The sequence below is a fragment of the Strigops habroptila genome, chromosome 11, assembly GCF_004027225.2.
Source record: "Strigops habroptila isolate Jane chromosome 11, bStrHab1.2.pri, whole genome shotgun sequence".
Taxonomy (NCBI): domain Eukaryota; kingdom Metazoa; phylum Chordata; class Aves; order Psittaciformes; family Psittacidae; genus Strigops; species Strigops habroptila.
In genome coordinates this window covers 25,687,425-25,705,596 of record NC_046360.1, presented here as the reverse complement: position 1 = coordinate 25,705,596, position 18,172 = coordinate 25,687,425, and the positions used below count along the sequence as shown (strand labels likewise).

Here is an 18,172-nt window from a genome sequence, read left to right as displayed (position 1 = left end):
TGATGCGAGAAAGGTGAGTTCAAGAAATTTTCCTCCAGCTTATCAAAGATTTAGTTTTGAACATAGAAAGTTTTGCTGTTTGTTTGTTTTTCCTGGAACTTTATCCAGGATTCTCTTTATAGATGTGCTCTTCAAATAGCCTGTGGTTCATTAACTTACACAGTTGGCCGCATGCTCTCATGCCTCTGCTGGAAAGAAGGGGATGGAGTAACAGCCTCCAGAGCTGACTGATTTACACGTGCAGCAATTTCCTGCAATAGAGGGACGGGAAAAAATAACTGAAAACATTTTCCTCAAAACAGGCTGTAAGATTTTAGTTTTATTTATATGCAATTGACAGAAGATATAAACAACCCTTTGCAAGAATCTTACTTTCCTAAATTTTCACTAACATACTTGTAGTATTTTCTTCTAACTTGCAAAACTTTTTTTGCTGTTCACTTTCTAAATTTTAATGAATGCACTTGCTTTTTGTACTGCAAGTGTTAAGAAAAGACAACAATAGAGAAAAGTCCCAATGAAAAGTCTGATAAAATACGCCAATGTAACCAGGGAGAGAAAGAAAAATCTCATTTGACAAATGCAGTCCTCAGCTACTGCCTAAACCCACGAAGATTCAAAAGTCTGCCCTTGAAATTTGGGAACACTTAAATGTTTCTGAAAAACTGAGACATGAACAAGTATCAAGTAAGGACTATGTACCAATACGATTTCAACAAACAACGGACCATTTACAGTTGAAGAATTCCGTTTTAATCTTCAATTGGAATCCCTAATTCTGAAGAATTTAATGTTGATTCCTTTGCTTCATGGTATAAAGCCAATAGTGAAAGCCCTTGAGGAAAGAGAGTTTTTGGAGAGGGAAGGTGCAGGAGACAAAACAATGAAGAAACCACATTTAGTGTGAGTGTACGACTCAGAAAATTAAAATGAAAATGAGAATTACTATAAAGCCATTGGGAAGTGAGGAGAAGGCACGAAGATCAAGGTGTAAATGCACACACCTTCACTGATGCAAGAGAGCTGCACCCATTTATGCCAGGACTAAACAGAAGCTCAGCTGTGTATTCATCAGAACACATGCTTCAGGTAACTGTGCTCTGCATTAAAACCATTTTGTTTCTCATTTGTATAGTTAACTTAAGACAGTCAGTCAGATACTTGTATTATCTACAAAGTTATATTTAGTTCCTAAACCAAAACCTGGCATGACACACTTCTATTTCACCTTGCCCTTCCAGATCATTTGGCAGGAGCGTTGCATTATGTAGGTGAGCGATGGATTTCTGTATTATTCCACAAGCTGCCTGTTGACTGCCCTATCTACAGTTCACGTGCTGGTATATGATCACTTGAAAGTCTCCTTTCCAGTAACGTGTTTTAGACTTCAGCAGGGATATTAAAGAATACAGTATCACTTTCAACACACTTTATGTATAGATAAATGCTCTGTTATGAAACAACAGATTTTGTTGGGCCAATTCCCCTAATTTAGCAATTAGGGGAATTGTAAGTCTGTATCAATATGAATTTGCTAAATAAATATAAATGTAAACCATATAAATGACATTAATTTACTTACCAAATTCTCTACATGAAACAAATAATCTATTTCCAACTCTTAAGAAGGCAAATAACTCATTCATTAAGTGAAAACATGTTTTTCCTACAAAATTGCTATGCTCCTAAGATTCATATTCATAAGATTCAGTTTCCTCTAGTAGGAATTAAATGTATCCATCTGAATATTTGTCATAATGATTTGAAACAGTGTCACGTAAAAGATACAGACACAGGATCCTGAAGATGTCAAAAAGGTATACCAAATATAAAAGTCACATATTAGGATCACTTTCTATATAAGCACTTAGATGAAAGAAACAAAGGACTATATGATTTCATAATATGAAAAGCTCACAATTAGACATGTCAGAAGTACTCAAGCTTAATTTTATGCTATCCAACTGGATCCAGCTGATCTCTTATTTTTGTGTGTATCTACATCTTAACACATTACTGATACTATAAATTTTAGTCAAGTTACCTCAGGGTTTTCACTTAGATATATCTGTTTAGATATGTTGTTTATGGTGCATATCCACTGAAAAAGAGAAGGGAGGGGGGAGAAAAAAAATTAATTTTATATAGTTTTTTAACAAACTTGATTAAATACCCAAGCGGGCTCATTTCAGCACTTGTTCTACTTTCTTTGTAACTTCAGGGAGCCGAACCAGTATTCCACACACCCGGCCTGTCATTAAATTCACTGCTATCTCCATATTGCACCTTACAGCATCAGATTTTACTTGAAAAAAATGAGTCACGCTAAAGATCAAAACTAAAGCAAACTTAAATCATGACTAAGGAATTAAAAAAATACATAAATCAGGACTCTCTACTCCATTATTCTGTGACTGCAGATGACATTGTTTCCTCAAGACAAAGATTCAACCTGCCTTTTGTGGAATTTGCCCATTTCTTGCATCTGTAAGCTAGAGTCTATTTTCTCCCTGTGCTATGGAAAACCATCTGCTCCTGCTCCTTGCTTTTCAGTTTTCCCTGAAGGAGAAAACAAAGTGGATTATATGTGTACTAGTGGGGCTGCTCTGCTGAACCCCAGCTTGTTGTTAGGGTTGTCAGCTGAGCTATCTAGAAGACAGCACAGCACTTGCAGCCCAGAAAAATCACAAATTTGAGCTGCTAAAGCTGGCTATAAACTCCCTTCGTCTGGTGAAGCATCCGAGCAAATGAAGCAACCTGACACAGGCCAGCTAAAAACCTTAGAAATAGCATAAAAGGTCACTTTTGTATTTGTGTACCATCGAAGACTGTTGAAGAAGTTCAATGCAGGCTGAAAGTACCATATTTCCTTATCCATCTGCTTGCCCAAACATATTTTAAATCAACAGTGCTTTTAGAAGATTTTCTTTCCCATCCTGCCTCTTATTGAAGAGTCTATATTGAATAATAATGCAAACAGACATAACTATTTAATTAAAAAATACTTTATATCATTTACTACATCTGTTGCTTTGTTTTGGGACAAATCTGATTCTATGAATAAACTATCAATGTAATGAATCTATCAGTTTGGCCAATCTGTGCAAGCCCCCAGAAAGCTGTAAAAAGCTGCCCAAATCGAACATAAATTCTAGTAACTAGACTCTTCTTGGTCAGACCACTAGACGACTAACATTAAGTTATTATTTGCAAAAAGTCTACAGAAGTTTTATTTTCACTTCTAGAGAAAGCTAAAAAAAAATAAAAGATCTCTCTGCTGGTTGGGTGGGTTTTTTTCCATTGCCTTTTCCCAACAATATTTGCTACAACGTACAAGTTTGCTGACCTTTTATTTGAGTACTGACATTTCCCAGCTGGTATTCATCCATTTCACAGGCAAGTAAATCTGTATCACCAGACTTAGCAGCTATTTGGAAACAGTGATCACAAGCAGCTTTGAAAGCAGTCCAAAAGCAAATTATTTCACATTTATTGATTCAACTTGCTCATGAAGTATAAACATGTTTCCCATCACGCATCAGGGGCAGAAAACACATTTTTCCTCATCTGTCAACTGCCTCTATCCCTGTCTGTGTCCTAACCTACGACTTCCTTTATTTTCCACTCCTGACAAGCAGGTAGGAAGAAGGAAGGGTAGGAAAGCATGAACAGGGAGAAGGAAAAGCAGCATTTTGTCAAGATTCCCCTACTGCTAGCTATTTAGCTGTGGGTTTTGTGGGTTGTGGGGGTTTTTTTTCCCTCTTCTTCCCTTTCTTTCTTCCATAATACTGAATAGAACTTGTGCCAATCATAACTGCATTTTTTTCTCTAGGATTTAAATGGAGTAATATTTTGTCATTTAAAAAGTTCACTTCTTACCACCCAGAGAACATAAAATGAGCATTCCAACTAGTATTACAAATGTATTCCTTCTGAGCAACAGAAAATCACTGGACTCCATGTGAACCCCCTATAAGCTTACCTCTTCGTAATCTTTTTTACTCTCTGCCTGTAAGATTGAAGACCTGAAAGAGGAGAATGGAAAAGACAATTCCATCTCTTCAAACACATTCAGACAGGAAACTTCACGTTTCTACAGTGCACAACAAATTAAGAAAGGCTGAAGTGCAGTCAACATTTAACTGGGGGGTGGGAGAAACCTACATTTTCATTTCAATTGAAAATAGAAAAGGAACAAAATTCTAATTGTGCCCATGTAATACTTAGGCACTCACAAAATGCAACAATACATGACTGTAAACTCATTATGGTCATTTTATTCCGAAATACCACTCACCTACATTATAAAGCTTATTAAAAAGAAAAGGCGCAGACACTAGGAAGTTTAGACATCCCAAATTTTGCTTCTAAATACCCCCAAAAATCTATCAAGCTATAATCTGGCCAAAGGCCATCTTTCTTTCCTGAATTAGTGAGTCCAGTATTACTTACAGGTAACAGTAACAAAAGGATACTTACTTTTTGCCATCAAAGGACGTTATCTGAAAACAGTACCGTCTGTCTTCACAGTCCACAGCCATCACAGAACAATTGTCTATATCCATGACAAGTCCCCCAGCTACATCACCTCTTGCCTGGCTCATCAGATTTCCACCTTGAGTGAAGTAAAACTGTCTCTCCCAACTGGAAGATACCAGCCCTGTCTTACTAGAAGATAAAAAGAGGTTCTTAGTAGATGTGGAGTTCAGCTGAACTGAAAATCATTTGGAACAAACCATCTCAACACTTCAGAAAGCTTTTTTCCCAGTTTAATGTTTTAGGTTAACTTTACAGTTAAATTAGTCTCTCTCCATCTGTGGTGCTTCATTCTAAACCTATTGTGGGGAAAGAATACATAACTAGTAATAATAGCTTTATTAAATTATGTGAAACCATTTAGAATAAAACAGTAAGTATTTCAGTTCTGATGATCAGCTTTTATGGCACTGCTTTATACAATATGCATATACAAATTATATGCATTATCAATATAATTGATAAGACCTTTGAACTCTGCATTTATATTGTTAAAACTAAGTTTGCAAGAACTTAATGTTAAGAATTAGCTTAGTCACATAAGATACCTCCATTGTCTGAGTATTTTGTACCAGTCAAAAAGATTTCCAATATCTTGCTTAGAGCATGTTGGGTTTTGGTTTTTTCTTTTTTTCCCAGAATAAGAAAAGAGGCACAATCTAAAACCAAAACCCAGAAACACTTGCAGTTTAGCCTCCCATTCTGTTCACATACCCTCTTCAATATTAATTGCTGCTATTGGTTTTACTACAAAGTCCATGCCCCATTCAGTAAGTATGTTACTCTAACTGTTGTTGTAAAAGTAATCACTTTATTTTGTAATTCCTGGGAGTTTATTATATAAATTACAGAAGGATAATCTGAGTGTTACAACTTATTTTTAGTAACTATAAAAATCAGCTGCTAGATTTTAATAAACAGAGTAGCAGCTCCCTCCAGTGGGCAAAAGAGACCATTCGATGTGTATTCCAGTTTGCAGAGACTGTTTTGCCTTGTGTATCTCCAGCTTGCCATATTTTATTAGTAACTTGAATCCCAAAGCTTTAACAGATACTTATACAACAATCCTGATAGCTGCAATCCTGTTGTTTTCCAATTACAATCCAGTGAAATTACAAAACTTTTTGATGTGAAAATTCAGGCAAAATTAGACTAAAATCAGGATAACAGCTTTGCACCTGAATGACACTACGTTAATGTAACAATGAACTTAATACCAATTAAGCGAAGGAGTCGAAAGAAAGAAACAGAATAGCTGCTATGTGACTTACTCAACTAAGTATGTAACATCAGCATAGCTAACTTCAAACAAATATTGCATACCCTTTTAGCTTTCCTTTCCCTAAATTAAATATTGGGCAATTTTTAAGTAACAAGGTAGCCTTACTTTCTTGCATTGAGATAGCCAGCTTTCCGTGTTAGGTTTCTATGAACAGGAAATTTCGTAGTATCCGGATCAGGCAAATACAGTGGATCACTAGCTACTTCCAAATCCTCTATAGTTTGTTGCATGTTTTCTACTTCACAATCCATTTCCCTGCGAACACTAAAGCAAGTATTATGTTATTAACAAAGGTAATATATTAATAGAAGTAGAAACAGAAAAAAGAATTGTCTTGGTAATGGTTCAAAATTTGACACAGCAACTTACTTCTGTACACTTGTGCCGATGTTGGTCAAAAATTCTTGCAGCTGCTCAGTAAGATTTTCTGAACCCATTTTAAAAAAACTTATCTTAAAAAAAAAAGAGAGAATTTAGTAAAGCTACATTAATAAAACTACATGAACTATTAACAGATGAAACCATGCTTTTGTCTGCAAGCAAAACCTGATGCTGACATTGCAGTGGGATTTCATTGTGCCAAGACAATGTACGGAGTTACCTGGAGGAAATACAGAAATATGCAGAAACTGCCCTGGAAAAGAAACAAGGTTTGATCTCCCAGTGATCTCAAGGTGGCTCTGTACTTTGTCAAGCCCACCATTCTGCCAACTGTTGTGAATGGGTAGGGTTATTGGGGGCATAGGAGAGGGAAAACCTGTGAGGGCTTGTCCAGGGCTATCCTCTAACCGTGGACCCTGCCAAGGGGAGATGAGAATATGTATCTTAAAAGCAGTATAATCCATATTGGTCCAGAAAAACTGCCACATCTGAATGGAGTTTAGCCATGTGAAATCTCAGAACAGGAAGCCACAAGCACAGTCCCACCCTTCCCATTCTTAGATTCAGAAAAAACCTGCACCTGAACAACAGGTTGCACTATCTACTGTTACAGAAACCATTCAGAGCTTAGGTCGTAAATACAAGCTGCAAAGTTTGAAAAAGCAAGAGTTAAAACCTGGAAAGCTGTCATACAGCACATAGAGGTTAATTTCTACCTGGGACACTGTAGCAGTGCCAGATGCTGGGAAGTTTGACTTTTTACTTTTTAAAAAAAAAACCACCAAATACTGATGATATACTTCTGAAAATACAAACTAAGACTCTCAGAGAATTTTTTCATAGTTGTACTTTCTATTGCACACATCCTCAAATAAACCAATATGAACTCATTTATATTCAACAAAACAAAGCCAGAATGATTTCTAGCATTCCATGTCTTCCTTTCCTTGGCTGAAAACAGTAGTGACATAACTGTGATAATTATCTCATCTCAGAATAGCTGCCACAGGAAAGAGTTTATCTTACTTTCTAAGAAAATACACTTCCCTGTGGGCTTATCTGCGTTAAAGTTTTAATCATGCTATTCCCATGTGACCGAGTGGAAAAGAGTACCCAACGATGAAAATTTAGGCAGTGCATTAGGCTGAGCAATCTGGGTTTCAGGGTAGAATTAGACCTTTAGATTTGTCACCCAGACTTTCCTGAAAGATTCTCTGATGGGAATGAGGGCATATCATGATGAGATTTATATACTGACTGGGAAATTACTAGTGCTGGATACTGACAGCGTTCACACCAGCAGCTATGACAGCTACCGGGATGAGGATGGATGCTTGCTTGAATTGTGAAAGAGGCCTTGCAGTGGATTTCAGTACATCAACCTTCATGAAATATTTTTACGTCTTCTTTCAGACCTACAGCTTTCAGAACATGAAATTACCTGAGCCTGCATGTATCCCAGCAGGGGTTCTAGCACAGCAATTTTCTTTTTGTACTGAAGAGTATTTAATGCACAGAAATAATGCATCATAGTCTGATGCTGTTTTTTCCTTGAAGTATATACATCTTCCATAACTTCAGCCTTGATCTAAAGAGAAACAGACAGGGGGAGGGGAGAAAAAAGAACGTTTGAGACTTGATATTCATCATATGCCTTCTGGACAGCTTTTTAGCCAGCATGATAAAAAACAACCCAGTTGCCCTATGCTCTATCATCATTGCATGTTTTACCCTACAATTCCGCTTCTCTAAATTTATACATGAGATACATGAAAAACAAACACAGCTTTCTTTTCTCCCTGGCGAGTGTGGTTATTTCTTTACAAAAATAAATTTAATATAATACCACAGTCTTAATCATAGAGCATTTTCAGTGTTATGAGACAGGCATGTATTAGAGAAACCTGCTTCTCTGTTCCGAAGCAAACTGTCTAGACTGCTCAAACAAACTATCAAACTTCAGGCGGAATCTGCCATACATTGTCTTCCATCATAAAGGTATACATATTAGATTAAAATTATATCTTCTCTAAAAATCTTTATATTATTTTGTTTTACAAACCTTTTCATTTTCCCTTCTTTTTGACAACCGACCATATCTGGTAATGGCAGCATCATGATCTAAGCAAACAAGAGAAAACTTATGATCATTTTGATAAATTTATGACTTATGAGACAGAAGAGAAAATCTTTTATACCACCGTGTGTGGTGGTATAAAAGATACCACCACAAAGTGCAGTCATATTAAGACCTTTAAGAATTGTTCTTTTTGCTTATAATTACTTCACTGCCACAAATACTTGGGCTGAAAAAAAAATTCTAACCAGATGCAAATATGGCCAAATGGTTATAAATTTCTAATATTCTTCAAAGACAGACACTTCCTATAAGTAGAGACAACTTTCCGTTATGAAATCCTGCATTTAATCTTTGTTGCTTCTAAAGCAGTAAAGCCATTTACATTGCGAGAAGCAGAATCCTTACTTAATCTTTACTTACAGAATATATTCTCTGCAATGACACAGTAGAGTTAGCTAAAATAGTAACTTCTGACAATAGGGGAGAAAACTATCAAACTAATTGTAAGGAGGTAAAATTTGTTTATGAATCCAGTCCCGACTTTAAGAAGTGAACTAGCACCTCAATATTTTTAGTAGTTTTGGTAGCATAATCATAAATTATTTAATACACCTTAATTAGTCACTTTAAGCCTTGCAAATATCTTCACTAGTTTTCTAGGTAAACAATCTACAATTGTAACATCTATAATATTAGGTATTTCACACTTACCATTGCTTGCAATTTGGAAGACTTCTTTTAGAGTTAATATCTCTACAAAACAATATATCACAATTTAAGTAATTTGCTATTGACGTAACATTTATATATTGAGGTTTCTCATGCAGCTTTTCACTACTGAACAGTTGTAGTTCACACCTTGTTATATACTGAGTTACTAGGACAGGTGCTATGTGGCCAGGAAAGTCTGCTCCTACTTCCTGCCAGTGTATCATTTATGTGGCTCTCAGGCTTACCAAAAAAGACACCATACTGTCTTTTGAGTTTAGTCCAGCCATTATGTTCATGTCATGTTATTATATTATATATAAATATTTCCTGAACATGCAAGTTATCTGAAAATTATTCTTTCCTAATTTTTACAGTAACTGCATAATTTTCATCTGAAATAAAAGGTAAGTGCTCCCATAATGTAATATTTTTGTTGAAACCTTAATAGTGCCAAGTTCTTCAACTGTAATACTCTCAGGAATAGAAATAACTTCCATTTTTTTAAGAATTGGGAGATGCATACTTTGAGAGCTGAAAAATAAGTGGTGTATTCTACTTAGTGAAACAAGAGCTGTGGAGATCAAATGCTACGGTTTTGTTACTGTTGCCGTTGGTAAAAACAGTATTCATTTGTGCATTCTACCTTTAAGATCCCTTTCTTTAAACTGGGTAATAGGAAACATCATTGCATCTGCGAGTTGAGTTGAAAGTACTGCATGGCAAGAGCTGAGCTGTAGAAGACAAGAGAAAGGAAATTTTGGGAAAACAGTGCTGAGACATGTCAAATCAAGGTAGGTTGATATCAATTTCACTCAAAAATTACATGTACTAAAGCACAATTTTACACATTCATGTTTTTGCAGCTATTCTTTTCTAGATTCCTGATCTCATTACTGGCTTTTTACAGGAGATTCATCTTAGAGTTTAGTATTTGTCCCTACTTTTCCAACTTTATTCCAAGTTACTAGATCACATCAGAAGATGGCCTCATACATTCTGATGACTAGTCAGTTTATTTCTCCAATTTTCCTCCAGCTACATAACAGCTTATCTTTCACAGATTATAGATGTAGAAGAAATGTGTTCTTCCTCCCAAAATGCTGTTTAAGGAGCGTTAAAAAGTGAGGAGAGGAATCACATAAAAAAAATACTGATTCGGATCTTAATGGTGCCAAGCTGCCTTTCATAAAAGTCAGTTTCTGTCTCTGATACCAACAGCAGAAGGTTCCTTTGTCAGTCAGGCACCTAAAAATCAGGCAATATAAATACCCTCAGGAAAAATGGTTTCTAACTGCCATTCTGTAATGGTTTTGGCTGTATCTACAGGAAATGAAACTACATTCTTTCTCAACAACGTATCCTCATTTTTCTGAATTATTCTTTATCTTCAGGTTGTATAAGGAGATACTGCAATATACAATGAAGTGTTACCTTATTGAGAAATTAAAGCCATTTCTGTACCTCCTATCTTGAAAATAGGGATAATTAGGCTGGGATAATTAAGCAAGTTAAAGTCTATATATGAAAACATTAGTAAATAAGTGAAACAAATATAAGTACTTGCCTCATCTATCACTTTTGCAAATTGCTGTAGAGTGGAAGTCATCACTTCATCATCTCCCCCTAGTGGAAAACGCTAGAAGAAAGTAAAAGGAGACTTGTTTGCAGTGTTTTTTGCCATTCATAGAACTGTACTAATCATGTCTCAATTCTCATTTAAAAAAAATAAATCTATTTTTAAAATACATGAATCTAATTAATGATTTTTATAAATTAAATAATAAAATTTATTTTAAAAAGAAATCAGAAAATACACAGACTTGACATCTATGAAGATTTTATCCAGCTTTTCACATTATAATTTTTAAATTTATCAAAAATTAAGCAATACTCTGTGTTCAACTTAAACTTTGAGCTCTTAAATTATGTGACATTTTTAAACCATCCAAAAGAGTTTACTTCCATAATGCTTCAATGGAGACAAAAGTATGGTCAAAATGATCACTACTGAAAGAGAAATAATCCAGTTAAAATATTATTTGTGTATTTTTAAGCTAATCTCACCCCTCTAAAGTCTCATCAATCAAAAATAATCTATAAAAAGTATTTTTTCCAGTTCACTTCATTAGGCAGAGAATGAGGATAGGGAGCACCAGCCTCCTTAAAAGAGGAGCTCAGCAAAGGGGTCCCAGCAGCAGAGCTATAAACTGGAGACCCTTCATAGTACAGGCTACCTGTGGAGTATGTGATGGATTCCACTACCTGCACTTTCAGGGATGGAATTACTCTCACTATAAGAGTAAATTATGATTGTTACATGGAGACTGCTATGCAATCTCTTTTCTTTGTGACTAGTAAAATTAAAGCCCTTAACAGTAAACAAAATCAAACACCAACACCATCCTAAGCAACCCCCAAAACACTGATCCAAAAGTAAAATCTTTCAGAACTTACTAATACTCATCACAGTAACAGGAACTTCATTCTATTTTATTTGGAAGAACTAATATGAAGACAGTGGATTTGGCAGAGATTCAAGCCACCAATTACAGCGGTTCATTTTATCTGGATCAAGCCTAAATATATTCTACGCTGTGTTCTGGGAGATAAAAGACTACAAAAATACATAGTCCTGACCACACAAAGACAACAATGATTTACACAGTACCTGTTTCTCATATTCCTTCAGAAGCTTCGAAGTCAGATGAGTTGCTGCACTTAATTCATTCTGATTTAAAAAGAAGAAAACCCCAAGCTTGTTACTATCTAATTTAAATTAATATTAAAAAAATCACATTTGAAGAAGAAACTATTACAGACATGGAATTTGAAATCTGACCACAGATTTTCATAAACACCTAAAGCATCCTGCGTTTCTCTAATATTGAGAGTTGCAGGTAATCAGTCATTACAAATACCAAATCCACAGCCTGTAATATGTGCACTGATTTCTGTATTCTTCATGTTATGCAGTGCACATTTGCATTTAATTATTTCAGATTAGCTGCCCTAGTTACTAAGTATTAGGAATTTATTATCTGTAAAGGAAAAAGAACCTCAGTACTACCTGGTTATTAACTGCTCTGTACTTGTGCACAGGCAAGACCTAATTAGCAGATTCATGGTATGGAACAACTTCAACTTTCATGATGCAGTTGAGGAAGAAAGCACAGAAATTAGAAACTAAATAGAAAGGCAGTAAAATAAAACTACATGGCAGCAAACCTACAATAAACACACTAAAGTAAAAACAACAGTAGCATTAAAATCATAGAATCATAGAATCATAGAATCGTAAGGGTTGGAAAGGACCTTAAGATCATCTAGTTCCAACCCCCCTGCCATGGGCAGGGACACCTTGCCCTAAACCACGTGGTTCAAGGCTCTGTCCAACCTGGCCTTGAACACCGCCGGGGATGGAGCATCCACAACCTCCCTGGGCAACCCATTCCAGTGCTTCACCACCCTCACTGTAAAGAACTTCTTCCTTATATCTAATCTAAACTTCCTCTGTTTAAGTTTGAACCCATTACCCCTTGTCCTACCACTACAGTCCCTAAGGAAGAGTCCCTCCCCAGCATCCTTGTAGACCCCCTTCAGATACTGGAAGGCTGCTATGAGGTCTCCACGCAGCCTTCTCTTCTCCAGGCTGAACAGCCCCAACTTTCTCAGCCTGTCTTCATATGGGAGGTGCTCCAGCCCCCTTATCATCCTCGTGGCCCTCCTCTGGACTCGCTCCAACAGCTCCATGTCCTTTTTGTGTTGAGGACACCAGAACTGTACGCAGTACTCCAAGTGGGGTCTCACAAGAGCAGAGTAGAGGGGCAGGATCACCTCCTTCGACCTGCTGGTCACACTTCTTTTGATGCAGCCCAGGATACGGTTGGCTTTCTGGGCTGCAAGCGCACACTGCCGGCTCATGTTAAGCTTCTCGTCAACCAACACCCCCAAGTCCTTTTCTGCAGGGCTGCTCTGAATCTCTTCTCTGCCCAGCCTGTAGCAGTGCCTGGGGTTGCCCCGACCCAGGTGTAGGACCTTGCACTTGGCTTGGTTAAACTTCATAAGGTTGGCATCGGCCCACCTCACAAGCGTGTCAAGGTCCCTCTGGATGGCATCCCTTCCCTCCAGCGTATCAACTGAACCACACAGCTTGGTGTCATCGGCAAACTTGCTGAGGGTGCACTCAATCCCACTGTCCATGTCACCGACAAAGATGTTGAACAGGACCGGTCCCAACACCGATCCCTGAGGGACACCACTCGTTACAGGTTTCCAACTGGACATCGAGCCATTTACCACAACTCTTTGCGTGCGGCCATCGAGCCAGTTTTTTATCCACCGAGTGGTCCATCTATCAAATTGATGTCTCTCCAATTTAGAGACAAGGATGTCATGTGGGACAGTGTCGAATGCTTTGCACAAGTCCAGGTAGATGACATCAACTGCTCTGCCGCTGTCCATCAGTTCCGTGGCTCCATCATAGAAGGCCACCAAATTGGTCAGGCAGGATTTCCCCTTAGTGAAGCCATGTTGGCTGTCACCAACCACCTCGTTGTTTTTCATGTGCCTTAGCATGTTTTCCAGGAGAAACTGTTCCAAGATTTTGCCAGGCACAGAGGTGAGACTGACTGGTCTGTAGTTCCCCGGGTCTTCCACCTTCCCCTTCTTGAAAATGGGGGTTATATTGCCCTTCTTCCAGTCATCGGGAACTTCACCTGACTGCCAGGATTTTTCGAATATGATGGACAGTGGCTTAGCAACTTCATTCGCCAGCTCCTTCAGGACCCGCGGATGGATTTCATCAGGTCCCATGGACTTGTGCACGTTCAGGTTCTTAAGATGGTCTCGAACCTGATCCTCTCCTACAGTGGGCCTAAGGTCTTCGTTCTCACAGTCCCTGCATTTGCTTTCCAAGACTTTTGTGGTGTGGTCAGAGCATTTGCTGGTGAAGACTGAGGCAAAGAAGTCATTAAGAACCTCAGCCTTCTCCAAATCCATGGTAGCCAGTTCTCCTGATAGCTTCTGGAGAGGGCCTACATTGTCCCTAGCCTGTCTTTTATTTGCTACGTATCTATAGAATCCTTTCCTGTTATCTTTTACATCCCTTGCCAAACTTAATTCTAGCTGGGCCTTAGCTTTCCTAACCTAAAAAAATATGAAAAGCAAGAACAACAAATCAGTAAAAAAGTCAATCAGTTCCAGGGTATACAAATTAAAAATACAGCCATAAGCTCAGCTGTTCAGAAAACCATACGAAATGCCTTTGGCATGAAAGTGCAGTTACTTATAGATGAGTGAAACATTAATATACTGTGGGTAAAAAATAGTCTCCCACTTGATACATACTATACACACTAAGATCACGATGGGAAACACTGGGGAAATACAACAGAACTACTAGAAGACCAGAAAAATCTTTTTACTTGTCATACAAAATTCTGTTGAAAATCACAAGAACTTCATCTTTACCACTCCCTAGCAAACAGAAAAACAATCATTTCATTCTCATTTCAGTTCCACATTTAAAGAATATGGAAGTTTAAAAAAAATATTGCTTATAATATTAAAAAAAAAAAAAAAAAAAGGCAAGAGACATGAAATGGGGTTCAAAAGCTTTATAATGTATTCAGGAATTTCATTAACACTACCTGTGCATCATATATCCTGTGCATGGCTTGAAATAACTGATTGACATAATTGGAAATTGCAGCAGCATCTTCTTCAAATACTCCCAGCAAAGACCTGGTCTGTGAAAATGAAACACATGTCAAGTTAGAAAAGTAGCATTTAAATGTAACAATTTCAAAGTTAAATAGCATTGTTTCAGGTTTCATTACTAGAAGGATTATAAACCCTCCAGCACTGTTGACAGTGATGATACCTGTTGCATGCCACAGATACCCAAGCTCTGACTCCTACTGTCAGCCTCTCTCCAGGCCCATGCAACTGCATTTTCAGAAAGGAAAAGACCAAGGGAGATGTGTAAGTGCAAAATAAGTTGTAACTGTGGGCAACTACTGGACCCATTATGGTACATCCCTGAGGAAAAGAGTAAAGAGGACTGCTATTAGATAGCATGCCAGGTATACACATTTCTTCTGCTGAGAGATCAAAACAAAGGCTGTGGCTTCCTGATTACCATCCATCCCGTACAAAGACAGTTGCTGGCTGTGTGGACCTATAATTCACCTGTGTAATAACAGTCAATTCTGCGATGAAAAGGCTGAGGAACTAAACCCCAAACCAAAACAGGACAACCTGCATCTTGTTGTTCTTAAGATATACATGTCTCCACCTCACCACTCCAAGGTGAAACGGAGTGAAAAGATCTGTCTTTTGTCCTTACCCCAGCTTGTCTGTCAGTCTGCTCCTTAGCTGGTGTCACCCACCAGCTTGATAACTATGCATCCTACTGCACTGCCTACATCACTGATAAAGGTGCTTAATAGCATTCACCTCAAAAATCAACCTCTTCATCACCGTCCAACAATTAGACTTCAAACCATTCATCACTACTCTAAGCACAACTGTCCAGCCAGTTTTTCCACCCAACTCACAATCAGTACCTCCCTATTCAGGCAGAAGAATGTTACCAGACACCATGTCAGAATCCTTGCTTAAGGTAAATGACATCCACTGCTCTTCCCTGTGATGAGATGATTGACTCTGCATGAGAAAGAAATCAGGTTGCTCAGGCATAATTTGCCCTTAAGCTTAAATGAGATAGTGATTCAGTGTTCCTGCATCCTTTTTACCCTTGGAAGCAATGTTATCCACCAAGCTATTCAGTATCCTCACCACAAGGATATTGAATAGCTTCCTTCCCCTGGGGTCAAAAACTCAAAAGGAGGAAGAGCAACGCGTGTTACCTGTAACTCTGCACAGGCTACATTTGCTTTTCTTCATCAAAAATATTGGTTGGAATGCTTGGATGTAGAAACAGAAGTGTTGCTTACAAGATCCACAAAATAAACCCTTTAACTCTAGTAACATTTGAGCATGAGGACTATGCTTTGGTTTTAGGTTTACACTAAAATTAATGTCCAGACCAAAAATGGAAATAATCATAAGTACATAAATGGGGTTTTCCCAAAAACAAATTATGATAGTTAAACACTTGAAATTGGAAATTCTCTTTCTTAGTCATCCCTAGGCTAAATTTCTATAGTTCCCCAAAGAGCAAGGGAAGGAACTTATGGGACCTGGGAAAAGAATGAAAGACTGACACAAGTCTGGATATCAGGAAAACCTCTTTGAGTTCACAGCACTGGATCACACTGCACATGAATCGTGGGGTTTTATTATCAGAAGTTCTTTCTATGTCAAAGACTCGCCTTAGAATTACTTATACTTTATAGTCCATCTCCCCTTGAAGCATGGAGGTCTTCTTCAGCTACTTATTTTCTGCTTTTAATCATAATCAAGGAGTACACATTAAATCTCTACAAAATATATTTGATCATTCTTTTGACATTAAATTCTTTTATTTCACTTGAATTAGGTGCCTGGCTGTCTCATCATACCATACAATGCCCACAAGATACTTTAATGAAAAATAATAATAATTTAAAAAAATCAAACAGAATAATAAATAAATCACTTTAATGGTGGTTTTAGTTTATAAAACAAGTGAAAAAGGTGGGTAGAGGAGGAAAGAGGTGGAGGAGAACTCGCATGTTTGCCAAGTGAGGCAACGTGTCATCTTAATAGCTGAGACTCTCCCATTAAAGGAGACATACATGAAAGAACACAAAACAGAAAATTACATAGTACCATAACCACTGAATTATATACTCATGACCTTTCAACCTGAACATTAATAAACTTGAATAAACTTGAACATGGCATTTTAAAAGAGTATCATGTAAGGTTTCTGGATTATGCTTACTCTTTAAAACCAAACACTGTAGAATAACAGCATTTCTATGTTTTATTGTAAAAAGATCAGTTATTGATGTCCAGACTTCAAACTGGCATTGTTTGATATCGATGGAAAGAAAATAACCTGAAACTGTAAACTAGTTATGGCAGACTATTGCTTAGCAAAAAAAATAGAGCAATAGTTTACTTATGTTTCTAGTAAAACTTCGCATTATTTTACATGTTCTTTAAGATGCTTTCAGCCCACATATGTGAGCAGTTACAGAAGAAACCACCAGTAATAAGCTTCATGAAGAAACCACCTTGTTCAAAGTCAGTGAGCTGTTAAGCATTCTATGTCATCATCTGTATGGCAGTGCAAGTGACATGAGATACAGCCTGAACTATCAAGTCTCTTGGCTTTTTTATTGTGCAATGCTTTGGGAATGCAAGTGAGTCTGAGCAGAAACTCTAAGTATATATATATAACACTGAATAAGTGTGTAATATATGTCCTAAGTTATTTAAATTGCGCTGCTTTGCATTGCAAAAGACAATGTAAACTTGGCGTTTAGTTCATGTCTAAAAACACAGTGCTTGGATTTTTATCCTGCAACAAGAGGAAATGAATGGGGTTTGTATTTTAGAAAGGCCTCTCCTTCCCTCAGATACAGACCAAGTTTGATACGATGTCTATAAACCTAAAGATAAGTGTCTGAAACCTGTCTAAATGTGCAAAACTCCAGAGCAGGGTTCAGCACTAAACAACAACCTAGTCTGATGATCTTTTTCAATGTTACAGCACAAATACACCAATCAGAAAGCCATGGCAGCTCTCAAAGAAAGCTAGGTTTCTTCCTCCTTTGAGCAACATTTGTTGCCATTTTCATTGCACTGATTTCAAAATAACAGAAATGAGCTAATGCAATAGAAGTCTATAGAGTCCTTTTTAAGTTCTTCTAAGAGGCGGTTAGCCAGAATTCACCTGAAACACTAGCTGGACTGAAAGATGTAAAATGTCGTACCTAAAATAGAGGATATTGGCAACGGTAATAGTTTAAGCAAATAAAACTCATTGGGCTGCATTAGGCTTTGCTAGTCTGTATCATAAATAGCCTGAAACGGAAGATTCTCAAATTTATAATTATGTTCCAATATGTAACATTTTTGCATTTGCTTCCCAAGCAGCATTTCAGGCTTAAGTGCCTGGAAAAAAAGCCTCCTACATCCCACTTTCTAGGAATCCTAAGTTTATCTTACATTTAACATTTCCTATAAATACGAATAATTCTGACTTCCATGTACTGAGAACAGACCTTCAA

General features: G+C 37.3%; 1 protein-coding gene across 2 annotated transcripts in view; it reads right to left on the bottom strand.

Annotated features, from left to right (window-relative positions):
• APPL1 (adaptor protein, phosphotyrosine interacting with PH domain and leucine zipper 1) overlaps positions 1–18,172 on the bottom strand; it is a 31,271-nt gene that overhangs the window by 11,740 nt on the left and 1,359 nt on the right. Inside the window, exons 2-14 of one of the 2 annotated variants that reach the window (XM_030500843.2) lie at positions 14,639–14,737; positions 11,659–11,718; positions 10,555–10,626; positions 9,634–9,721; positions 8,991–9,032; positions 8,262–8,320; positions 7,641–7,787; positions 6,188–6,270; positions 5,924–6,082; positions 4,480–4,668; positions 3,983–4,025; positions 2,045–2,101; positions 160–251 (exon numbers count right to left, since the gene is read on the bottom strand). In XM_030500843.2, the coding sequence (XP_030356703.1) occupies positions 160–251; positions 2,045–2,101; positions 3,983–4,025; positions 4,480–4,668; positions 5,924–6,082; positions 6,188–6,270; positions 7,641–7,787; positions 8,262–8,320; positions 8,991–9,032; positions 9,634–9,721; positions 10,555–10,626; positions 11,659–11,718; positions 14,639–14,737 (1,190 nt within the window). The remainder of the gene's footprint in view (positions 1–159; positions 252–2,044; positions 2,102–3,982; positions 4,026–4,479; positions 4,669–5,923; positions 6,083–6,187; positions 6,271–7,640; positions 7,788–8,261; positions 8,321–8,990; positions 9,033–9,633; positions 9,722–10,554; positions 10,627–11,658; positions 11,719–14,638; positions 14,738–18,172) is intronic. The other variant, XM_030500844.1, reaches the window with a different exon arrangement.